The 23,271-nt window shown below is 37.8% G+C and overlaps 1 protein-coding gene and 1 long non-coding RNA gene across 2 annotated transcripts in view; one reads left to right on the top strand and one right to left on the bottom strand.

Moving 5' to 3' along the window:
- The window catches only part of LOC112549749, a 168,197-nt gene that overhangs the window by 46,605 nt on the left and 98,321 nt on the right, over positions 1–23,271 (top strand). The window lies entirely within an intron of this gene.
- Positions 4,236–22,205, bottom strand: INHBA (inhibin subunit beta A). Its single transcript, XM_006020436.3, is given in 3 exon segments — positions 4,236–7,908; positions 18,895–19,400; positions 22,147–22,205. Coding segments are annotated over 2 exon segments (1,275 nt in total). The 5' UTR covers positions 19,283–19,400; positions 22,147–22,205; the 3' UTR covers positions 4,236–7,021.

Raw genomic sequence — 23,271 nt, 5'->3', positions numbered from 1 at the left:
TAGTGCCAGTTTTTTCCTCTGGCAGTTACTGTTTTGCTTTGATGAAGAGTGGTATTCATGTTAAAAGATTAGAGGAATCAATTCTCCAGGACGTGCAGAAAGTTCTTTTCATGTTTGATTACTAAAAGTGCCATGGAGTTGGAGTACACTTGAGCAGCATATAGCTAATCCATCTGAACAGTCAACTGCAGGATTCCCACTCCTGCATCTTGCTGCATTGGAACATACCAGTGATTGATTTAGCTTTGTCTACATGCATATTTCCCAAAAGATGTAATGGTCTCTTAATGCACCTGATTTTCAAAAACTGTAAGTACTGAGAGAAATTTCTAGGTCCACCTTGTTGCCTTCATAGGTAGGCTGACCATAAAGAAATCCAGTTTGGGGACATTCAACTGGGATGCTGCCCCCTCTCCCGTGCTCTCATAAATTGATACGGGCAGGGTGGTGTGCCTGCTTGCAAAGCACTCTATGCTGCTCTGACTCCCAGCCGGACTGAGCCCCACACCCCTGTGTTTCATTATAATTTTCAACAGCTGGCTGAGACCAGCCTCTGAAATCCAGGACTGTCCCAGCTAAACTTGGACATATGGTCACCCTATTTATAGGCCTATTTGATGAATTAGTAGAGCTATGGGTCAGTTATACTTTCATGCATATGAACTGAATCACAGCCTTTGTAATTTTATCTTTCTAGTGTAACTTCAAATTCTCCTTGTATTAATGTGAATGTTTAAGTTCAGTGATGGCAGACAAAGGTGGTGACGGTTCATACAAGACTGACAGGATGCACTTTGCTGTATCTTTCATACCTGGGTGTGTGCCACTAGCAATGAATGAAAAAGCCTACTAGATCACGAATCTGAATGTGTATGTAGGGAACTTGCATGAAGTTGGAAAGCAAAATTTTAACATCTGTTTTCTGCTAGGAGGCATCTTCATTTTTCATGTTTCTCATTTGTTTCCTGCTTTTTACCTCCCGCCCCTGCCCCCAGTTTATCTAACATAAATATTCATTTCCCAAACAGAAATATATAAGTATGTATAAATACACAATCACAAAATGCTCAGTGAAACTCCCTTTATTTATTTCACTTGTGTTGTTGCTGTTGTTGTATAAGAAAGAGCACGATAACAAAAAGAACAAGGTAAAATAAAATTGTAACTGACCCAAACATTTTTAACACATCCAGATGCAAAGATGCTCTCTTTCTCTCTGCCTTTCCATTCCATTCTCTTGACCAAGCATTTTCTGTTTATGAGCCAAATTGATCTCTGGTATACCTTCACTGAATTACACCAGATATGACTTTGTTCCTCTATCACAGGCAATTACAGTAGGAATAAACTGGTCATGCAGGCAGAGTGTCATCAATAAGTGCATTGAGTTATTCCTGGCAAACCAATAAGAAAGTTTTCAAATAAAAATCCCAAACAGGTCTTTTAATATAAGGCCTAAGAATCTATCGGGAGCTGATGAATACTGCCCACTAACTGTACAAAGTATAGATAGCATGCCTTCCAAATATCAAAATATCAGAGGAATGCTGTGAAAATAAATAACTTCTAATATAAACAAATGAGAACATATCAAACTGTTACCTCTTTAAACATATTGTAAATAAAAAAAATACCAATCCTTCTACACAATAAATATTAAGAAACCATTGACATAGTTGAAATGTACTCATATAAATTAACAACTTTAATTACATTAGCCAAACGGACATTGGTTAAAGCACTGCATGTAGTATGCAAAATAATAATAATAATAATAATAACATCAACAACAAAACACAAAATGATAAAAACAAAATAGGCTTCATAATATCTTGGCTTTCATAATTTATATATATATGTATATACATATATATTGATGTATGCATACATAGTAGATATATATAATATGTATACATACATATACATATATATCTTCAACCATTGTCAATGTGTTGTTTTCAAACTGTTTAAATACAAAAACCCATTGCGAATTAATACAAATTCACTGTATCTCAAAAAATAAATAACTATAAAACCCCAAAGTGGCATTTGTTTCTCCCCATGGAACTGTGAATTTTAATTGTCATGTAGGGCTGGATAATGATTTCCTTCACTCATACTGAGTAGCACCATACCTACAAGTGGCCCCTTGGAAGACAATGAGATAATTATGGAGTAAAGCTCTCTTCAATATAAGTGATCACAATTTGGTTCTTACACTGATCCATATTATGGATTATCATTGACTTGAGGTTTAAATTAAGCACTATAATAACTTCTACCATATCCCTTCTACCTACATTTTAAGAATAGATTCCACAATCTTTATTCATTTTGAACCATTACTTACTATTTATATAGACCCAATGAGATCAATAGGACTACTTGAAAGGTAAGGCACTATTCAGTATGAGTAAGACAGGCCCTTAAAATTTTCATTTAGCAGGGAGACTTTTGTAGGCGACTAAGCTTTCCTAACGGAAAGATGATGCTGCCAACTTCTCCTTCGGTTCATTGTACCTCACTTAAATGAACTTGATGACTTGAATCCCAACTAATTACAAATAATGGGCTATTTATGATTCAGTACTACTTTACAATGATTGTTAAGGGACTGCTCCTATTGGAGTCAATGGCAAAACTCCCATTACCTTCAGTGGATACAGGTTTGGTCCCTAGATCAGCAATCTGTTCTGACATGTAAGTGGAGAATAATCATAAGCATCTGTAAGCATTTACTTTTACTAAAGCCCCAGAATACAATCACAGATAAATACATTCATCCCTACAAATGCGTATATTAATGTACCAAAGCAGGCCTTCTGGGCCTTATATGCTGTCAGCATCTGGCATTTGTAGATTTTTTTAAGAGGAAGAAGGCAGCATTTTTCAGGCCAGAGGAACTGTACAGCAAAAATGCTAGAGATACTGAATAAATATATATCAATTATCAAATATATACTGAAAATATATTTTGAACGTTAAACTTCACAGGGAATAGACTACATGCAAGAGAATATGTTAGCAGTTAACATTTTTTTCATTTGTTAGTACTGTACCTGAAAGGAGAGGTTATTTGTGAGACAGCATGCCCTTGAACTGGTGGAATATGGTAACAACATGGTAACAATTTATAATACTGTTTTGAGGACATGCAGTTTTAATTAAACCAGATTAAACTAGGGATAGGGATGTTGTGCTGGAATCAGTCATCTTTAATTAACTTCCCAATTTCTGATTTTATTTTTTCATATAGCTTTTCATATCCCTCTGCTTTAAATAGCTCTGACCACAAATCAAAACCCCATGACTGAATCTAGAAATTGAAGGGAGAAACCTTTACATTTTGGAAACGTTGTCCATAGAAATGAGAGCTACTGAGCAGGACTTGGGAGCACTTACTTGTAACTTGAACAATATATATTTTTCATGTAATCCACCCACCACATCGAAAATCCTCTTTTCTTTCGTCACTTGAGAATTTTGTCATGATAATTTCATGTTTTCCAGAACCAGTTCCCTATTCACCACATATAAATTTGTGGAATGAGTTGGCCTTTTGAGCTATACAACATCAAACTTTAAAAAACAAACAAACTTAGCTTCTGTCTGCTCTGCTCTGGCCAATAATATTGTGGGGCTAGTCCTACTCCAGCTGAAAACTCCAATTGGAGTTTTGTCCTTTTGTTTCATGGGAGAAAGATTGGAGTTTGTGTTAACACTTCTCTACATTAATCACTCTTAAGAACAGTTTTTGCTAGCACAAAGCATCTAAATAGTTACCCTTGCCAGTGCAGACAGATATTAGCCATGCTTTAAACTGATTTACAGAACAACTCTCTCTAATCAAATAAAAGTGAAAATGAGATCATGTAGGATGTGGCCATCATTCATGCAAATATTCCTTCCTTATATATGTTGCCTGCAATGAATCAAAATTAATGACCCAGCCTGGCTTACCTTTACTTATGTGAGTAGTTTTACTAGTCTTACATATAGCCTTGCTGAATTCATTGAGACTAGCAGCATGAGTAAAGGTTCTGGGATGCTATACACAAAAATTAAGAGGTCTTACCCAAGCCCACTCAAGTAAAAAACTTTGGATCAGGTCCCTAGCACTCGAGGGCCGAAGCCTACTTCTATTGAAATCAGCAGTAATTTTGCCATTCACTTCAAAGAAAAAATATTTGTTCAATATAGAAAGACAAATTATTTGTATATTTTTTATTCCCCCTTACAGAAAAATCTCTTGTAAATAATTTAAATTAGAAAGCCTAGATATTTTACAGAATACTTTAGTGACAATTTTAGTGTTTAACCAATTGTTACAAATTTTTACAAAGTTTTTTTTTTTGCAAACTGCAAACAAGTCTGTAAAAAAATGCATTGTATAAAAAGTACATAAATGTATAACCCATTAGCTGTACTATGCAATCTAAATACTGTGGAATAAATTAGATAGAAAACTTAGCTATAAGCATGTACATTGATATTTATTCAACAGAGGAAAATATTTTTTTTCTTTTTCTATTCTTTTTTCTTTTTTCTTTTTTCTTTTTTTTTCTTTTTGCATCCCATTCAATACATATAAACATGCACACACACACTCATATCCACCCACCCACCCACACACACACATGCACTAATGCACACAAAGAGTTTTGGCTGACAAAAATAAAGGCCCTGATTACACTGTTTAAATATGGTTCTTGCCATGAAGGTGCTAACATGCTATCCCTAGCCAATGTGATAGAGCTAAATTGTGCTATGAAAGTGTTTCTACAAACCATGCTGTCACCAAGGTAGGACCCATGTGAACTATTTTTTAGCAAGAAGTATTTTTAAGCACAGCTCACTAAAATATTGCCAACATGGGGAGTTGGTCCAGCAAACTTTTGGAACTTGAAAATAAGTTCTAAAACTCAGTGTAAACAGGGCCTGAACATTACTCCCATTCCCTCTAGCCTTCTCCCCTACCCAAAGACAAATATCTTTATTTTAGAATTCTTTTAAATATGATCGTGATAGAATTTTTAAAAACCTATCTAACTATGCCCTATGGGTTGGACCCTTCAGGTTAGGTGTTGACACAGGAAATTAGGTCTTATAAATAACGTGCAAACTCATCAAGAGTTGCCAAACTGGAGGGTGGTGGTTGAGAAAGCCCATCTTTTATTAAAGACTGCATTTGAAACAGAAATTACATCATAGCTTTCATTTTGCTTTGTGTTCTACAGGGTGGTGGTGGGCAATGCACAAAGCTGCAATGCAGTGTTACATCAGACCTTCTAACTGTACATTGGAGTTTTAGATTTCTTTCATACAGGGTGATCGAGTTTTAAATGTGTTCCCTCCAACTGATTAAAAAATAAACAAATACTATTTTAATACACTGTGCTAGGCACACAAACATTCATTGTTTTAAGAACATTAAAGTGAAGCCTGAAGTGCTTATACTGTGTGTATACATACATATATATATGTGTGTGTGTGTGTATTATGTATATACACGCACACACACATATAGATATATATTTGTATGAAGCTGTTTTCCTACAGTGTACAGCTGCTGTACATCGAGGAGAAGTCTTAGTGTCGTGCATGCAGAAGGAGTAACAATTATTCTACAGATGGGCCTGAAACGGAGCCCGGGATGCTAAGGCCAGGATTTTCTGGGCATCTGAAATCCAGAGCCAAACCCAAGTCCCAGTTTTGTGTTTAGGGCAGTATTTAAATTAAACTAGTTAACAGGTATACCAGCCTGAATGTGATCAACTCCACCAACCTTTAATATAAATCCTGACTAATTATTTATGAATGGTACCAACCACAAATAGACTGATTAGAGGCTCACACAAACGTCTTTGGTGTATGTGTCTATTCTTTTAAAGGTACAAAATAATAATAATTATAATAATAATAAAAATAGCTATCTTGTGTGCTGTAGCAGTTTTTGTATAGCTCACAATAAGTGCAGCTCTCAACCCGTCCCACTCCCGACCACCCTCCCTTGAAAATGCTTGTTAAATAAGGATTAGACAGGTCAAACACCATTGTAGTGCAAATAGTAAACGATTAAATTTTTTTTTTTACAAAATATAGAAATGTTTGGCTCCAGTAACTGGACAAACATGTTCCTTTCAAGTATCTCTCATTGAAGAAAAAAATTTAAAATGAGTTACTTCCATTTAAAAAAAAAGTCTTTCTTCTTTTTTCTCTCTCAGGTAAACAGTTTCAAACCAACTAGGTTGCATAGTTCTAACGTAAGCACCTTTACGAAATGTAACTTTGTATTCTTACTTTCATTCTTTTTATTTTTTCTCTTCTTTTTTCTTCTTTCTTCTTTTTCTTTTTTGCAAATGTAGTGCAGAAGATGAAGGTGTGTACACCTGCGCAATCTTGTCCCTTTACCAAGATATGTATATGTGTGTGTATTGTGTGCACATGTCTATGTGTGTGCATATATATATATATACAGTTATATATGCACACACAGAAACACACCTATATGGAAACAGTACACACACACTTATGTCTTTAGTAAGTTGCGGGGGGAAAGTGCCAGTGAATGTAGTGTTCATACACGTGGCTTTTTCTAGGAATTTATTTCAATGCCATTTTGGACTCAGAGTCCAAATTGCTGCAGGTTAGGCAAGCTGCTACCACGGCTTGAACAGATGGGTAACTATGGAAGGGAAAACAATCCCCCTTGTTACAAATAGTGTTTAATATACTATATAATAAAATATGGAGTATATTGAAAGGAAGGGATTGTCCCTCCCCGTACCGCCATTCAAACGTTTCTCATTCAAGCCTTGGTTAATTATACTTTTCTTTTTCTTCCTTCGTCTGCCTTGAGGGTTGTTTTTTGAACTCTGGGTCTTGTCCTTTTTTTTCTTTTCAAATTATATTTGATTGTTTTATTCAGAAAGGTTATGCCATGTCAGGTCTTTCCTCTTCTATGTTTTTTTTAATTCTCTCCTCACCAGTAGGAGAAGGCTCTCGGAGTTCATATATGAATCTATGAGCAGCCACACTCCTCCACAATCATATTCTGAATGTCCTTTTTAATGATGTTCTGTCCATCATCATAGTATAACATGGACATGGGCCGCAGCTTGGTCGGCACACAACAGGACTTGAGGTTGGCAAAGGGGCTGTGGCCCCGCATTCGGTAATGATTGATGACAGTGGAGTGGAAAGACAATGATGAGCCAGAGGTGCCCGCTATATGGCTGGGGCACTCACCTTCGCAGTAGTTAGCATGGTAACCTGTGGGTGCTATGATCCAGTCACTCCATCCAATGTCCTTGAAGCTGACAAAGAACTGCTTTTTGCAGCAGATGTTGACCTTGCCATCACACTCCAAGCCCCGTCTCCGTCGTCTATGCTGGCGGTCCTCTGAATGCCGGGCAACCATCATCAGGAATGGTCTGTGGGATTGTTCCTTCTCCTCTTCTCCGTAGATTCTTCAGCTTTCTTTTTTTTTCCCTTCCTCATCATCTTCCTTTTTCTTCTTCTTGCCCATTAGCACCAGGCTGGCACCAGTCTCTTGACACTGGTCACAGGAAATCCGCACATCCAGGGAGCTCTTGCCTTGGTCCAGGAGGTGTTGCACACTATTAGAGACAGGGAAGATATGCCAGGTACTTTTACGGGTGTCCACTGCCTTTTCAGAAATGAGAGTCTCACTCTTTTCACCTGTCAACCCCACATCCTCCACCTCTTCTGCCCCTTCAGAGTTGCCTTTGGGCTGACGATGCTGCTGGTATAGTCGGATGGTCACTTTTGTTCTGCTCCGGTTGGCCTTAGAGACTTTCAGGAAGAGCCACACTTCAGCATTCTCCACTACTGATAGTTCACTGCCTTCCTTGGATATCTCAAAGTGCAATGTTCTCTTGGGTGTGCCTGAAGTAAATAAAACATATCAGAAGAACCAATTAATACAGGCTTTGTTTTTTGGGTTTTTTTCCACCATCAGAATAAAATTGCTCACATTATATTTAATATTAGATACTCCCTATTTTCCATTATAACCTTTACCACCCACCCCATCTTCTTCCCTTTCTCTTCCAACTTACTTGCTACTTACTTTTTTTGCTCTGGTCATTTTTTTTACTGCCTGACTTATTTTCCAGTATAAAACTCCAATGGCAGCATTGTACCATGATAGAAATAATCTTGTACATTTATTCATGTAGAGTGTTTCATGGCAAAAGGGCATTAATGGCTGGCTAGAGATTCATTTTGTTTACCTGTCATTTTTTATTACTATTAACCCAAATGGGAAGAAACTCCTGTAAATATCATTCATAACAATATTTAACACACATACAAATCTGTGCTTTGTAATCAGAATTTGGGAGCTAGTTCCATCCCCACATAAGTCTTTGGGAGTTTTGCCATTGATTGAAGTGAGGGGGAAGGATTTAGCCTCTGGTCTTTCCTTATGTAAATTAGCATTATTCTTTATGAAGATGTTATAGTGTCATTAGCTTCAAAAACCTAGAAATACTGAAATATCACTGCTAGCATCAAGAGGTTTTCAGGCATGGTTTTGTGTTCTGCAGTAAGCATATTCTTCCTTCTGTGGAATACTAGCTATAGATTCTGTTCTTAATTTAACACACTCTGCTCTTTGTGATTATAGTAATGGTAAATCCACTGAGAAATGAGCTAAGGAAAAACTGCATATTTATGGGGAGGGTTCTTTGGCATAGATGTATAAACTTGCTGAGATGTCAGTGATGATAATTATAATGGTGAGGGGGAGTTTCTTTGATACAGACTTCATATCCCTGGCAGAAGTTGAAATGAATAATGAGGGCTGTTTTTATTATTTGATCACTAGAGCGTGAAGAAGTTGAGAGAGAATGAATTAGCTGGGGGGGGTTTAAAGAGAGGAGGTTTTCTTTTCTTTTTTTAAGTCTGTGGCATTCTAATTTGTAAGGAAGCTAGATATTTTTTTAGACAGGGGAAAATTCCAATGCTCCAGGGAAAAAAGGGCTATGTGTTTTCGGTATGGCAGGCAGCGGGATAGATGGGGCACAGTCTTGGAAATGATGAATGCCTAACTTCGTCAATAAATCGGGATGGGTTCTGAACCCCTTATTTGTACTGAGCAGCATGCCGTTCCATACTGTGGCAATATGTGACACTAGGCAGGATATTAGCGTTTTGCCCATCAAAAGTCAATGGCTGATCAAAAGCAACATGATAGAACCAATGCACGAGAAAGAACATGTGACAAGTGATACTACATTAGCAAGGTTGCATTATCTTTTTGCTCTCCAAGGATTTGAAATATTAACTAACTAACTCTCACAAAAAGGCTTTATAGCCCCATTTTACCCATGGGGAAACTGAGACAGAGGATAAAGGGCTCACTTATGGCCACAAAGAAACCCCATTGAAAGAACTGGAGTTCCTGCTCTAAAACCTCTGTGCATGCTGCATGGCCCTCAAATCAGCCTCCTGCTTTCGTTCTCTGTGAAGTGCCACTGAGACGTTCAGCTTCTCTAGGTGGAATTCCCAGGTCAAAGAGACAGTCATTTCTAAATTCAAATGGCCAAGGGCACAGTGTTTTGGTTTTGTTTTCCTTCCAAGTGAGAGTGTGAAACTGTAGCCTTAAACTGTCAATGGGATAGGAAAACACATGGCTTGTGTTAACTGTTTCCCACGGACTTTGATGATACCTGTCTCCAAAGGAGGTTAAATGTGATTCTCATGGAATTAAACAAGGAGTGGGGTACTTCCTACAAAGCCGTAGCCTTTCTCTCTTAATTAAATGAAAGCTTTGGTAAAAAGAGGTCAAAGAGGTCGAGAAAGAGGCCATGCAAGCTGACAAATACTTTGACATGTTGTAAATATTTTTAGAATGACAGTGTCACTCAATAGTGATTGAAAGGTGATGATATGGACCTTCTTGCTGCTTCAGAGTTGGTGCTCGTGCTTCAATTCTGGAAGTTAAATAATGGCAAAACTAACTGCTGTATTAGAGCAGAAGGCTTGTGATATATATAGATATATCTACATAGATATATAAACTGTAGGTGTAGATATCTTAGGAATGTGGAAGTATTGACAGCTAGGCTTAAACTTGATCTGAAATCAGCTGAATCCAAACCAAAATGTAAGAACACCTCAAAATTCTGGATCTGAACGTAAAAAAAATTCTTAGTGGCCTTTAAGATGTATGGTAAACATACCCTTTATCACATGCCTGCCTTTCTGAGCACAGCACTTAGAGCAGACGTGAGACCATGTTGTACCTTAGCATATAAATAGTATCTCCCTCCACGTTCTGTGTTGGGCACCTCAATTCAGTTCAAATGCCTGCTCTGCATTTTGAACTGTCTGCCTTGTGCTTGGTAGTCTAGTGGTTAGAGCAGTTGTGCAGGTAAAGGAAAACTTGGGTTCTAGGCTGACCAAAACCTGAAAGTATCACATCTCTCATTTCTTAAGAGAGTGCCCTAAACACAAGGCTATGAGCTAGGCTGTGTGAGAACAAACTCCAGGCTTCTTGTTGAAGCTGGTTCACTGTGCAGCCAAGAAGGAAAGAGTCATGGGGCCAGAGGGAGAGGAAGCAAGGGAATGTGACATTTTGACTCAGTGATGAGGATTCTCCCTGGAAGGGAAGAGTCCTGGATTCCACTAGTTTCTGCCAGCATAATATCTGTTTTTCAACCAATGGCTGAGTATCATACAAAAAAATAAAAAATAGAAAATGCTGGGAACAAGTAGGAAGGGAGATGGAAGTGCTGCCAGGAAGTGCTGAAACCACTAGGCTACAGAATCCGGCTCCCTCTTTTTTCTTATCCTTCTGATCCCATGACACTTGCACTCTTGTCCCTCTTGACTCCCCAGAGGTGTGGTGCTAGGTTCCTTAACCTCGCTAATCTTATAGCCTGGTGGTTATGGTGCTCTCCTGGGAAGTGGGAGAAGTGGTTTTGAACTCCTTCAGGGCGCCCAGGTTAAAGTGAATGCTCTACCCACTAGACTGGCAGCAACAGCAAGGCCTTCTCAAACTCCTCATACCAGTGGAAGTCCCTTGAGGGACTTAAGCAGAGTTTTTGGAGTTGCTAAACTAGTTTGGATCAGTCTTGGGAAATTAAGTGTTAAATTCCTCTTAATTCCCATTTGTGCATAGCAAATAAATCGGATCTTGCCCAGGATCTCTAGATCTTTTTAAAGTAGTTTTTCACATGCTCATGTAATTCAGCAAGTTGAATTATTCACTAGTGATAGTAATTAGAGCTACATAGTTTAAGTACTTGAATAGACTTGCATTGCTTTTGCACAACCCCATTCCTTAACTACTGCAAATTAACACAAGATCCATTCTAAAGCAATAACAGCGTCACCAAAATTATTTACACATAGTTTCATACACAAATAATGGATAGAAATTCTAAGGAATGGCAAATGAAAGAGGGTCAAAGGACTACAAAGGATAAAGCAAATCCTTCATGTAGTCCTAAAGCCCTCATAATTTAACTAAAAATATTTTATAGCATAGAAAGAATTCTGTCTTTCTCAGTAAGCTGGGGATGAGAAGGGAGAAGGGAGAATTAAGACTGTCAGTGTTAAGAAAAAAATCAGAACTCTTTTGAATTCATCCCGCATTCAGAATCAGTTAATTGTGATATTGTATAAGCAGCATCTGGGAAGGAATGTATGGTGAAAAACTTAAGGTCCTGATTCAGTGTTTTCAAAAATTCATCATGTCAGGCAAACACCCACTGAAGTCAGTAAGAGTTCTGTCTAGCTAAGAACGTAATTAAGACCTTAGGTTTTGGTCCGCTATGAATTCACTGTATAGCAGAAGATTTTTTATGATAAAAAGGCCTATGGATATCATGAGCTGAATTCTTTCCTGGGTGTTTCAAAATGATATATTTCAGGGTCATTTGTTTTTTTTCAATTTTACTCTGTTTCAGTCACCTGTCCTTTTGGCTTCAATTGAAAACCTTACATTATGCTTTGGAAAGGTATGCTGCTTGCATATATAATCTTCTGTTGAAAAAAGCATGCTGCATACTTCCTGATAACTGGAAATTCACTGAACCCTTTGGGTGATATCATTTTCGAAAAGCACCTAGCAGTACTTTCATTATCCCTTTACTGTATTCCTTCATCTGCCATGGCTGCTTTTCAAGATGTTCTGCCCATTTCCCAACGTCCTGCTCCTCCTGCCTGATTCATGTAGAAAGGCCTACAGTCCCACATTGGCGGCTTCGGCACTTCACTTCTTACAATCAAGAATATTGCCTGAATTGTGGGTCCTGTTATCATAATAATAGAAAATGCCTCAGAAGGGAGAGAGAGGGACAGGGAGAGAGAGACAGAAGACAGTCTTATTCTGGAATGCTGGAACTGACTCTTCCCCATCTCTCTCCTCTCAAACTTCAGGGAAATCTTTGTCTGAAACCACATCTATATTGCAATACCCAAGCCAGGTCTCAAAATATTCCACCAAAACCTATTTACTTGGGATTGACACTAGGATCAACACTGGATACTGTTTGGGCTATATACACCTGCACAGATAGGGCTGAAACTATAGATTTGAGAAGCTCCTTTTTAAAAAATATGATAAGTTTATCATATTATTAAAAGCCAGATTGTGTCTTTCTTACCACTCACCCCTCTCCCTTGTTATAAAAAGAATGCTTTTTCCCCCAAATTACATTGATTATACTTTTGACCTTTATAGTAAAGCTTATTCTTAATGTCTCTTAATAAACAGCATTCAGTTTTACCTTAGAAAAATGCTTGCTCTATATAAAGGCACTGTTGCTTTAAATTTCCATTCTTCATAGCCGTTTAATTTTGAGTAGTTTTTCTGTTCTACTGTAAGTGAACTTTTTTTTCCATACAAAGAAAGCTTTTTTTGTTTTTTAAAGCTGCTAACTTTACTACTGCCTGGGGTTTTTTACATTTGGGGGCATTTGTACAGTGTGCCAATATGTAATTGTTTTGAAAAGCATCCTTCTCTTTACTCCTCATTATCGTTCCCCAGGAGACAGAGAAAAAGAAATAGGTTTCTAGCAAGGTTCTTCTAAAAGCAGTGAGAAGAAGAGTGCGGTTATTGAGAGGTAATTGCTCAAAATGTTTACTAATGAGTGACTGCTAGAACTAGATGAATTGTTCACAGCATGCAATTTATCCAGTGAATTTAGCCCTGTTACTGTCTGCCAATTATCCCTAAGCAAATTTGTTCATTATTTATGGTTATGCAGCAGCACTTCATGTGAACCTATTTCAACCTATGGGTCACTCACAAATGATTTGCTCAAAATATTCATGGTTTCTTATATGTCACTGGTCACCAAAGTTGCACAGTTCTGCCTCTGCTCCTTGATTTGGCGGCTATAGCTAGTAAAGAAGGGAGCAGCAGTTATCGGAAAGTTGTAAATACCTTATCTTCCTTCTCACAACCTTTGTTTTTCAAGTCATGTAGGTATTTGCAAGAAGAGCCATTTCCAAAGATTCATGGGGAACCCCCTCCTCCCCCTGCCACACACACTATCTATTTATATAGTTATTCATGGAAAGGCAAATCAAACAGGTACAGTCAAGGTCAGGCCATTTGGAATTTGAGTAAATATCACTCTAGTGCCCAATGACTTTGATCTGGTATTTTGTCAGAAATTAACATGGTACTTATTGTCCATAAGGGAAACAATTTATACCCACCGCCTTAGTTACCTCACTAGATCTGAAGTTCCTCCCTTACATCACTTACAAATATATATTTTTAAAATTAAGAAATCACTTGTACATCTAAAATAGCTGAAGAAATGTTTAAAGGCAATTCCCACAGCAACGTTTCTGTAATGTTAAATTATAATGGGTTCCTTATTTTGCAGGCAGCATTTTCTTGCATTGTTAATGCAGTTTCAATTTCTAACATGAAGTAAAATGGTTGGAAGCTACCTCTATGCTTTCAGGAAAATATTACATTTTTTGTGCATTAACAGCCACATCCCCAGCTCACTGAAGTGAATAGCAAAAAATCTACTGCCCTCAAATGAGTTAGGATTTGACCCCAAAACACATTTTCCAAATCTCTTGATGCAAACAAAATTGCCTTTACACCTCCAAATCCACATATAAGAATATTCTACCCGTATCTGCATGCACATTTACGCACAAAGGCATACATGAGTCCGTATAGATAATGGCATGCATTGGAATGTGCACAGGCATTTAATATGGATAAATATGCACATACATATATCAAAGCGCACATGTGAATGTGTTGCACACGTACATGCATATACATTTGCAAAGAATGCATGCTTTATCGCATGTATATAGATATGGACGCATGCATACATTTGCATACATACAGGCAAATATGTGCATTCAGCTGCAGACACTACATATGCATGCATATCTGGACACATACACGCATGCAACTGGGTGCGCTCTCTCTCTCTCTCTCTCTCTCTGATATCTTTTCTAAATGAATTCCCACCTTCTTGGATCTGTCTGCATTTTCTTTAATTGTCCGTAAACAAACCGGCCCTTGGAGATACCTCTCATTTTGTTTCAATAAAACAGATTGATTAAGCATGGTTTTCCTCTCATGGAAGTAACTTGCTTTCATTTGTTAAACTTGAAGTTTTTGATAAAGTATGCCATAGCAAAAAACAAAATCAAGGGGAAAGAGACTTGTTTTCCAAAAGCCAAGGAGACTGCATTAAAAAAAGACACGACAAAATCAGCTCAGCTGATGATTCACGGTCACATTTCTCAGTGTCTGTATAGAAAAAAAATCACTTTTGATCTCTCCAGATTTCTTTGGCATCCAGCAGTTTATCAGTTTTATCTTTCCCCCCATTTCTCTTTGCCTATTTCCTTACACTGCATTATTTTACTTGTAGTCTTCCACTCCAGCAAATTTCTGCCTTTTAAACTATGTGAGAGAAACAAGAGCTCCACTCAGAGAAGCTACAGATAAGCACAAAGATCTCTAGGATTCAGGATCCAATTAGGTAAAATAGCAGCTTGCAGGAAGGTTAAAAGCCTTTGGAGTGTGCCCTCTTGTGGCCACTGCGTGTTTCACTGTTCAGCAAAGGAAAATGTACCCCTAAATAAGGGTCCTTTAAAAAGACAATTGATGGAATAATTTAAAGAAGGAGAAGTGACCTGCCCCTTTCCTCCCTCCTCCAAAACCTTGCCAGGAATGGCAGGGCTTCCTTTCTTTCTAGGAAAAGATACAATTTAATCTTTATTGTCAAGCCAGTTCACTCTTGAAATAGATATGACATGATGCAAAAAGTTAAAAGTGATATAAATAGCTATCGCAGTTCTCATTTATTCTTGACACATGTCTAATGATGAGCTTTGGGATTTCATGCTTCCTCCATATAGCTCCCTTCTCCTCCTCAGGGGCTGACATTAGCTACCCATTTCATTACTAGTTTATATGCCAGGATCATACATACATGGCAATATCTCAGACCTGTTTAACAAGCTATCTACTTTATATAATAAAGGAGTCAGTACATTTTATGAGCGTTGGCTATCTAAGTAATGGAAACTTGTTGGCTTTGCTTGTCAAGAACATGTATGACCCCTCTCCTCAAAAGACAATTTTTACGACCTTGAAGTAAGCCACAGAGTTTTGGCAGAGCTGCGCTCACAGCAGAACTAATCTCAGTTAGTAATCTTAGCTTGATATGTAAGTAGAAAAATCATTTTCATGTTTTACTTGTTAGAATGCCAAAGGACAGTAGGGTGCTTTTGTAAACCTTTGTCCAATACTCTTGGTCATTAGTTTTTCAAAGATCTGCCTAGAATTGTAGCTGTAAAAAATACCTGCCAAGAAATCTGCTGATCTCATGGATATGGAAATACCTGTGCTATAGATGAATTCAGTATATTTACCTTCTTTCCCCCATTCATCTGCATTTTCTATCATTTTGCATTTTAGTTTTTTTCTATTATAAAATATTACTCCAAAGATATTTTTAAACCATAGAGTAGATGTACTGAATAATGTATGTCTATGCACTGGATTCCTTTTGTATATCTCACTGCTAGAAGACAGTACCTGGGGAAAAGGAAATGCTATTTTTTATGGCAGTGCATATGAAAAGACAACATGATTCCTGACAGAATAAGGGATGACAGGATTATGTCAGGTCATACTCAAACCAGCTAAGATCTAAATACAACTTCCTTTTTCCATCAGCATTTATATGAAATAACGTTAAGTGACATGTTCCTATTTATGTTAATTGTTTTTTTCAATCATCTCTTTTTACCTGATGTTTGTTTCTAGTAAAAGAAGTGAGGTTGATACTAAGATAAGAAGATGGCACATTTATTCTCATACCTTAATGTTGTAGATTTTTACTGTATATACGCTTACTAATTCTTACAGCCGTTGAGGATTGCTCAGGGATCTAGGTTCTGTTCCTGATTTTTTTTCCCCAGATCCATATTTTCTGACCTTAGGCAAATCACTTGAATTCTCTTTGCACATATAAGGAAACTGAGGCAACAAAGTAAATAATGCCATTTTAGGATGTGACATCCATCTTTACAAATGAGCCCGTGTTAGTGAGAGCAGGTTTCAGGCTTAATTAAATCACTGGTGCATGTAAAGCACTTTGAGATCCCTGGATATTAAAAATTCAAAGTATTCTTGATGGCTGTTCTTTTCATAGACAAAAAAAAATTGTGTTCAGCAAAATAAAGAAATGGCTGACAGTCGAGCCTATGCTAGCAATATCACCTATTGAAAGTCAATGTTTAAGCTTCAACTCTTGCACATCTAATTTATGCAATACATTTTAAGTTATTGCTTCAGTTTCTTCCGAACTATATCTTTAATAGGTATACAACAAAGGCCCAAGACACCTCAGAGAAAGACCCAGGCAAGAGGAAGGCTCACATGAAAGTAGGGTACCTCACTGCAGCAGAAAAAGCAAGAGAATACAAACATGTAAGGCATGCTCTGATGAGCAACCGAATACTGCAAATCATGGTAAATTAGCATTGTTGTTAACACTGATAGCTCTACATTTTATAAACGAAACTGGTGATGAGTGAGCATTCAGTAGTTTTCAACTGATAGATTGGTAGCTGGACTATTGGCCAGTTTGTGGGCAATGGCATGATTATCATCGGTCATGTGACTCTGTGAGCCAATTGGATTTGGAGTTGCAATTCAAGGGTGTCATATTTAATAGGCGTATATCAAATTCAGAATTCCTTTGTCAAGGCTCAGGAGAGACAATAATGTGTTTACAAATGATTGGGAGTCATGCAGTGCACAGAAACCACTATTCATTCTATACATGTTTCACTGTTCAGAGAGAGCTATTGAAAGCCAGGTAGGGCATCTACTTATTAGAGAGTCTAGTGAACTTTTGGTTTTAAAAGCTCACTCCTAAAACAGGTAGAAATACAATGGGTCCTAGTGACCACTTGCATTCACATCTTTTATTCGGTCTTTGAAATAGAGAGAGTACACGGAAAGAAAAGTATGAGCTTTTCTAGTGAAAGGACTAATAACATGTGCATTGACAAGGACACCAATTGCAAAGGCTTCTAGTATGGTTGGACGCCGAGCAGCTGGAGGAATGTCTGTTCTTAAAAGCATGCACACTTCTGTGCATGGTTTTCCTGCAAACAGAACATCTGAGTCAACAGGTTTTCGGGACTGGAAACTCTGAGTGTTGTCTTAATTGTTTATACTGCCGCAGCAAACTTTTAAACAAAAATGCTTGGAGTTCCTGTGCATACTTTGCCTACCATATGCTGTACCAAACAAAACAATGACATTCTTTTAAAACTGTCTTGGCAACAAGAAAAATGCTTTGGCTAGACAGCATCTTTATAAGAGTTGTTATTAGCTACTTCATGTCTATCTAGAAAGGTGCTATGCATATAGGAAGACATAGATGATCTTATAGATGTATAAGTATTCATGTGTATACACACACACACGTATACATATACACACACTTGTTAATATATATGTGTGTGTGTGCGTGTGTGTGTGTGTGTGTGTGTGTATGCCTGTACATGTATATGTGCTGTTTTACACTGACTTCTGGTCCCACTCATTTAAAGGAGGACTTCACAGCTGCTTTCTATAGGCATGTGATATGATTTGGTGCAACTAGTTAGTAAAATCTGTAATCTGAACTTTCCAGTCTGAAGAATTAGGAGAGCAAAATAGTTCAAAATGCACCCTATCAAGGTTGCATTTTGGGGCAGGGAGTGCTTAGAAACAGAATCTTACTTTTTTCCAGCAAGCAAAAGTCAGCATTGCAAATTGGATCAGCTACAACTGCTTGCCCAGTTCTATTGAAGTTATCTGACAGTTGCTGCAACACTTTATTGCCTGAGATGCTGTGTTAATTAAAAAACAAAACCACCCTCTCGCTTGTATAAGTCAAATCAGTTCTTTATGATGTTATACTTACTGATAGATTTTTTACAAGGAAGGGTTTGTTTTGAAAATAATATATAGTTCCCTTGCCTCAGAAACGCTCCAGGAGGTTGCAGCCCTTTCCCTTTCACCATCAACCCTGTGATCCAGTATTTTAATGCAACTGCCCTGGTTTCACACATCCTGGCACAGTTTGAAGGACCCCTTTGCAGCTTGACTTTCTGCTCAAGATTGGTTAGATTGCTTCCTCACTGTTTGGCTCTCTGAGTTTAACAAGTGCAGTCTGTAGCCAAGACTAAATCAGAGAGAATCAAATTCCTTCAGCCTCCCCCCTCCCCCTCTCCTCCCTCCCCATCCCCATCCCCATCGCCATCCTTACCCTACAACCTTACAGAACACATTGTTGGGGAGAAGGAAAACGTTCATTGCAGTTCTGGCAGAGAAAGATATTTCACAGTATTTCTCTTTCTAGCACCCACCTGATTCTGCAAATGTGATGATTTCTGAGGTTTGCTCCACAAGTTCATTCATTTCTGCTCTTCTTCCAATGTCATCCTCTATTTCCACAAAGCCATCCTCTCCCACCTTCCCCACATGGAGTTTCTTGATGGCATTTAAAAGTGCTGCCTTGGGCACTGGCTGGGTGATGTTAGGTCTGTCCCTCAAGTGCAACATGTTCAGTATGTGCCTCTTTACCGCTTCCACCATCTCAGGTTGTGAGTTGGGCACATCCTTTGAGAGCGTGGCAAGGGCACATGATGGGCAACTGGTGACTGAACTGTGTCCCTCGGATCCTGGGGTTGGGGAACTCCTCACTATAATCCAGCAAAGCACCAAGAAAAATCCTCTCTTCAAAAGCAAAGGCATCCTGGCAGCAAAAGTTGTTGTGATTCCCTTTTAAAAAGGCCCTGCTTTTCCTCCCCCTAAACGCACAGTTTTTTTTTCTCTTTTTCTTTTTTCTTCCCCCTTCTCTTTAGCAGATTCTCTGGAACAAGAACAAAAAGTTTTCTGTGAAGTTCTGTATGCAGGTTCCCTCTCTGAATGCAATAAGTGCTGTAGATGTTTGTGGCTGTCAGGGAGAAGAGTTCTGACTCTGTCTCAGAGTAGGAGAGAGACAGAGAGAGAGAGAGAGGACGGATTGGCCTAAAGTGAGTGAGTGAATGAGAGAGGGAGGGAGTTTTGCCTGTGAGTAAAGGCTATGATTAGGAAGGGGGAGGAACAGCCAAGCTGCCTTCCTTATGCTCATTGCTCCCCTAACACACACCTCTCTTCAAATATCACTACTCATGTTTTCTGCCCTCCCCCCCTTTTTTTTAAATCTCTCCCACTTTTAATTTTATTCATTCTCTTCCCCCCCTTCCTGAATCCCCCTTGCTATAATTCCTCCTCTTTTCTTTCATTTCTTCATCAGCAACCTGAGTTTAATTGAGCCGAGCCAGCGTGAATGAGAGAGAAGAGTTAAACTTTTTAATAAATACCTTGCTCTCAGCCCTGTCCACTATTAGAAGGATAGCAAGAGATGTTGAATGGTGTGTGAATGAGAGGGAGATGAAGGCAGGGAATTTTAATGTTTGGAGCTGATCATTGTTCTGCTTTGAATGAAGGAGAAAAGATGCCACTTTTCCATGCACCTTTAAAAGCTCAAGGTTATCAACACTGGCAAGAGATCTGAAGGGAGCAAAAGAAAACTTTTGTTTGGGGGGGCTCTGTAATACATTACACATTTTACAGCTGCACAGTGCAGCAAGGAATTGAAAATCCCACGGAACAGACAGGGCTGTGTATATATGTGTATAACGTTAAAATACTGCCCTCACATCAAAAAAAATCCCTGCTACTGTTTTCCCGTAAGATCACAGATATATTTCGGGTTGGGGTTAAATCCAGCAATGTCTGAAAAATGCTTTGAAGATGAAAAGTGCTGGATATACTGTAACCAAGAACTACAGTCACGATTCAATTTTTAGTCAGTCCTAACTCAAGCAGATCCCTCATCGATGCCAATGAGGATTCTGGCTGAGAAAGGTCTTCTACATTTGACCGATCGGTCTTAGAAGGCACTTTTTTTGTACGTCTGTTTCATTCATTCAAACCAGGTAACACAAATCGTAATGTCAGAAGAGGTGATCACAGTCACCTCATAATTATGAGCTGGCCCTTCAGCTAGTGTGAACAGATAAATGCCAGGTTACACCAGGTGAGGATGTGGCTCCAGGTTTAAAAATCATTATCCTTTTTGTTTACATCGTTTCACATACTTCAGCATTTTCCACTTCGTTCAATGCCACGTCTTAACTAGCTGAAGTAAAGTTAGAAAACGTCCTCATCTTTAAACTTTTTAAAGGGAAAGTTAGAAAACAGTGGATTTCTGGCCTCAGACTTTTGAGATTCATCCTACTGAGTTTCAAAGTTTATAAATATTTTTAGGAATACTCTTGCTCTTTCTTCTTTTACTTTCTTTCTGCCCTGTTCGTACATCCACAAGCTCTTCAGGTATGTTTACCCTCTATTTGACAAGTACAATTCAACATACTACCGGCAAACACGTTTCAGTGGAAGAAATAACTGGTAAATATAAACCTTGTGAGGTCTCTAATTTTCCTAAGAACTACAGGCACAAGATCTGGGAGGAGGGGCAAAGAATGGAAGTTAAAGTAAATGAAAACTATAGAAATACTTGATCAAACAAGTGAAGTTTTACAAATGCTATACACAGCAAGGCTTCCTCTCTCCCCCACTCCCCACCACGTCCCCCTACCAGAGGCCTTTTTGTAAGTCTTTCACTATTTTAAAGGATCTACAATATTCCCTCATCTGAGCTTTCCTGACTTTAGTAACTATGCTGTCACACTTACCGGCCTGTCACCGTTTCTGTTATAAACCCTACAGCTATTCTTATAAACATAACTTTGAAACACAAACCTGGCCATCATACATCTAAAAATCTTGGAGCTCATGAACAGTCTATAGTTTTGAAATTGCAGTGTCTTTAAGTGAGTCTGAAACAGAACTATAGGCTTAAAACACTGATCAGATTGTCTAAAATGAGAACCCATGTTTAGGGTTGTAGCTGTTTACAGGTAAAATAGATATATAAACAGATGACATCTATCTATCTACGGATTTTATGTAGCTTCTCTCAAAATAGTATTTGTCATAAAGTACAGTGTAGGTGTATATCAGTATGCAGCTATAGGAATATATATTTAATTTCTTATCTTCTGAGAGCGTTAGATGCTTAGCTATGCACATTATATATATGTGATGTGTGTACACACAAACATGCACAATGTATTTGTGTACACACATACATGAATGTGCGCACATACATATTACACATATTGGTGTTTTTGGATTTCAAGCTAGAACAGAACTGTACATTAACAAGTTTTTAATTAAATATTTAGATTGGTTGCACATATTGACAAAGAAACTGTATTGTGGACACCTATATGTTTAAGGTTGTGCCAGTTAGTCTCTAAGGTGACACCCTGCTCTATCTCCTGCCTAACTTCAGACTAACATGGCTAACATCCTCTATGTTTAAGTTTTAAACTCCAGATGAATCTGATAACTATAAAATAAATTAGAACCCAGGTATAAAATTAAATATGCTATACATTTCTATGCATACATTCATTACCTATGTCTATGACAACATATGATAACATGCAAATGAGATAGAAGTTTTAATTTAAAAAGGAAAAAAATCAGATTAAATTTTTTTTTACCTCTAGTCCTCACTGTGTTAGAGACTGCTGTATTGTGCATTAAGAACTGCTCAAGTTCCTCTTTGGTATTTATGTGGAGCTTTATACTGTACTTCTTGTGTGTACTGTCAGTGAAAAGTAAGTGGGTTGAAGCACAGTGTTTCATTGGTTAATCTTGTTACATCATCAGTTGACTTTTTTCCTGTATGAGACATACTTCTGGTAATTATCAGATGGAAACTCCTAATTGTGTAGTATGACACAAATATTGTAAAAAAAATTGGATCCTTCTTGCCATATAAAGACTACAGCTTTAAAACTACAGCAAGCATGATGAGTCAAGGAGACAAGTTTCAATTTTTTATATTGGTTAGGCACATTGGTAAGATTGTATTAGTTGAAACACTATATTGGTCAGACATTTAATTACTACTCAGTGACTTATTTCATTCTGCTTTCTAGTGAAAATAATTGAAATTCTGTTTGCACATTTTGGATTTAAGGAAAATCAGGAAAACTAACTTAATTCATAGTCATTTTGCAGTGTAGATGCTTCTTTACTGGGTTAGTTTTGCTTTCCTGTTAATTTAGGGGTGCTTTTAATGTTTAAAAAATGTGGATTATGTTAATCATGTCACTCTTGTTTGATTCGTGTTTCTTCATGTGTAGATCTTATCACATATTTTTAAAATGATTAACACATCTAAAAGTTATTGTATAAATAATACCACCTACTGTTTGTCTTGTAAGTAATGCTGAATTTAGCACTTGCTGCGGGGGGGAAATGGATTGGCTTTTTATCTCCCTTACATTACTGAAGATCAAGAGTAAATCCAGTGAGGTCTGTGTAATAGTACAAAAGTAGAACATAGGCGAGGTCAAAAGTGGGACCAAATCTTTCTCCTATTGTACAATTTGTGCTGGCTTTTTTGTGATGCAGTTTATGACAAAGGGCACAGTCCTTACTCATCCCAGCCACTCACTGGCTATAAGACTATCTCCATCATTCAGATATTTTTGCCCTGAACTAATTGTATTTCTCTAACGTTATTATTGTTGATAACTTGACTACGATTTTTTTTTAATTGATCAGTAAAGGAAAATTAAAAATAATCAATTCTAATTGTTACAAGGAAGTGTTCAAAG

Source organism: Alligator sinensis, unplaced genomic scaffold, assembly GCF_000455745.1.
Source record: "Alligator sinensis unplaced genomic scaffold, ASM45574v1 scaffold254_1, whole genome shotgun sequence".
Classification (NCBI taxonomy): Eukaryota; Metazoa; Chordata; order Crocodylia; family Alligatoridae; genus Alligator; species Alligator sinensis.
The sequence above is the reverse complement of the archived record's forward strand: the minus strand, read 5'-3'. Positions and strand labels throughout refer to the sequence as shown.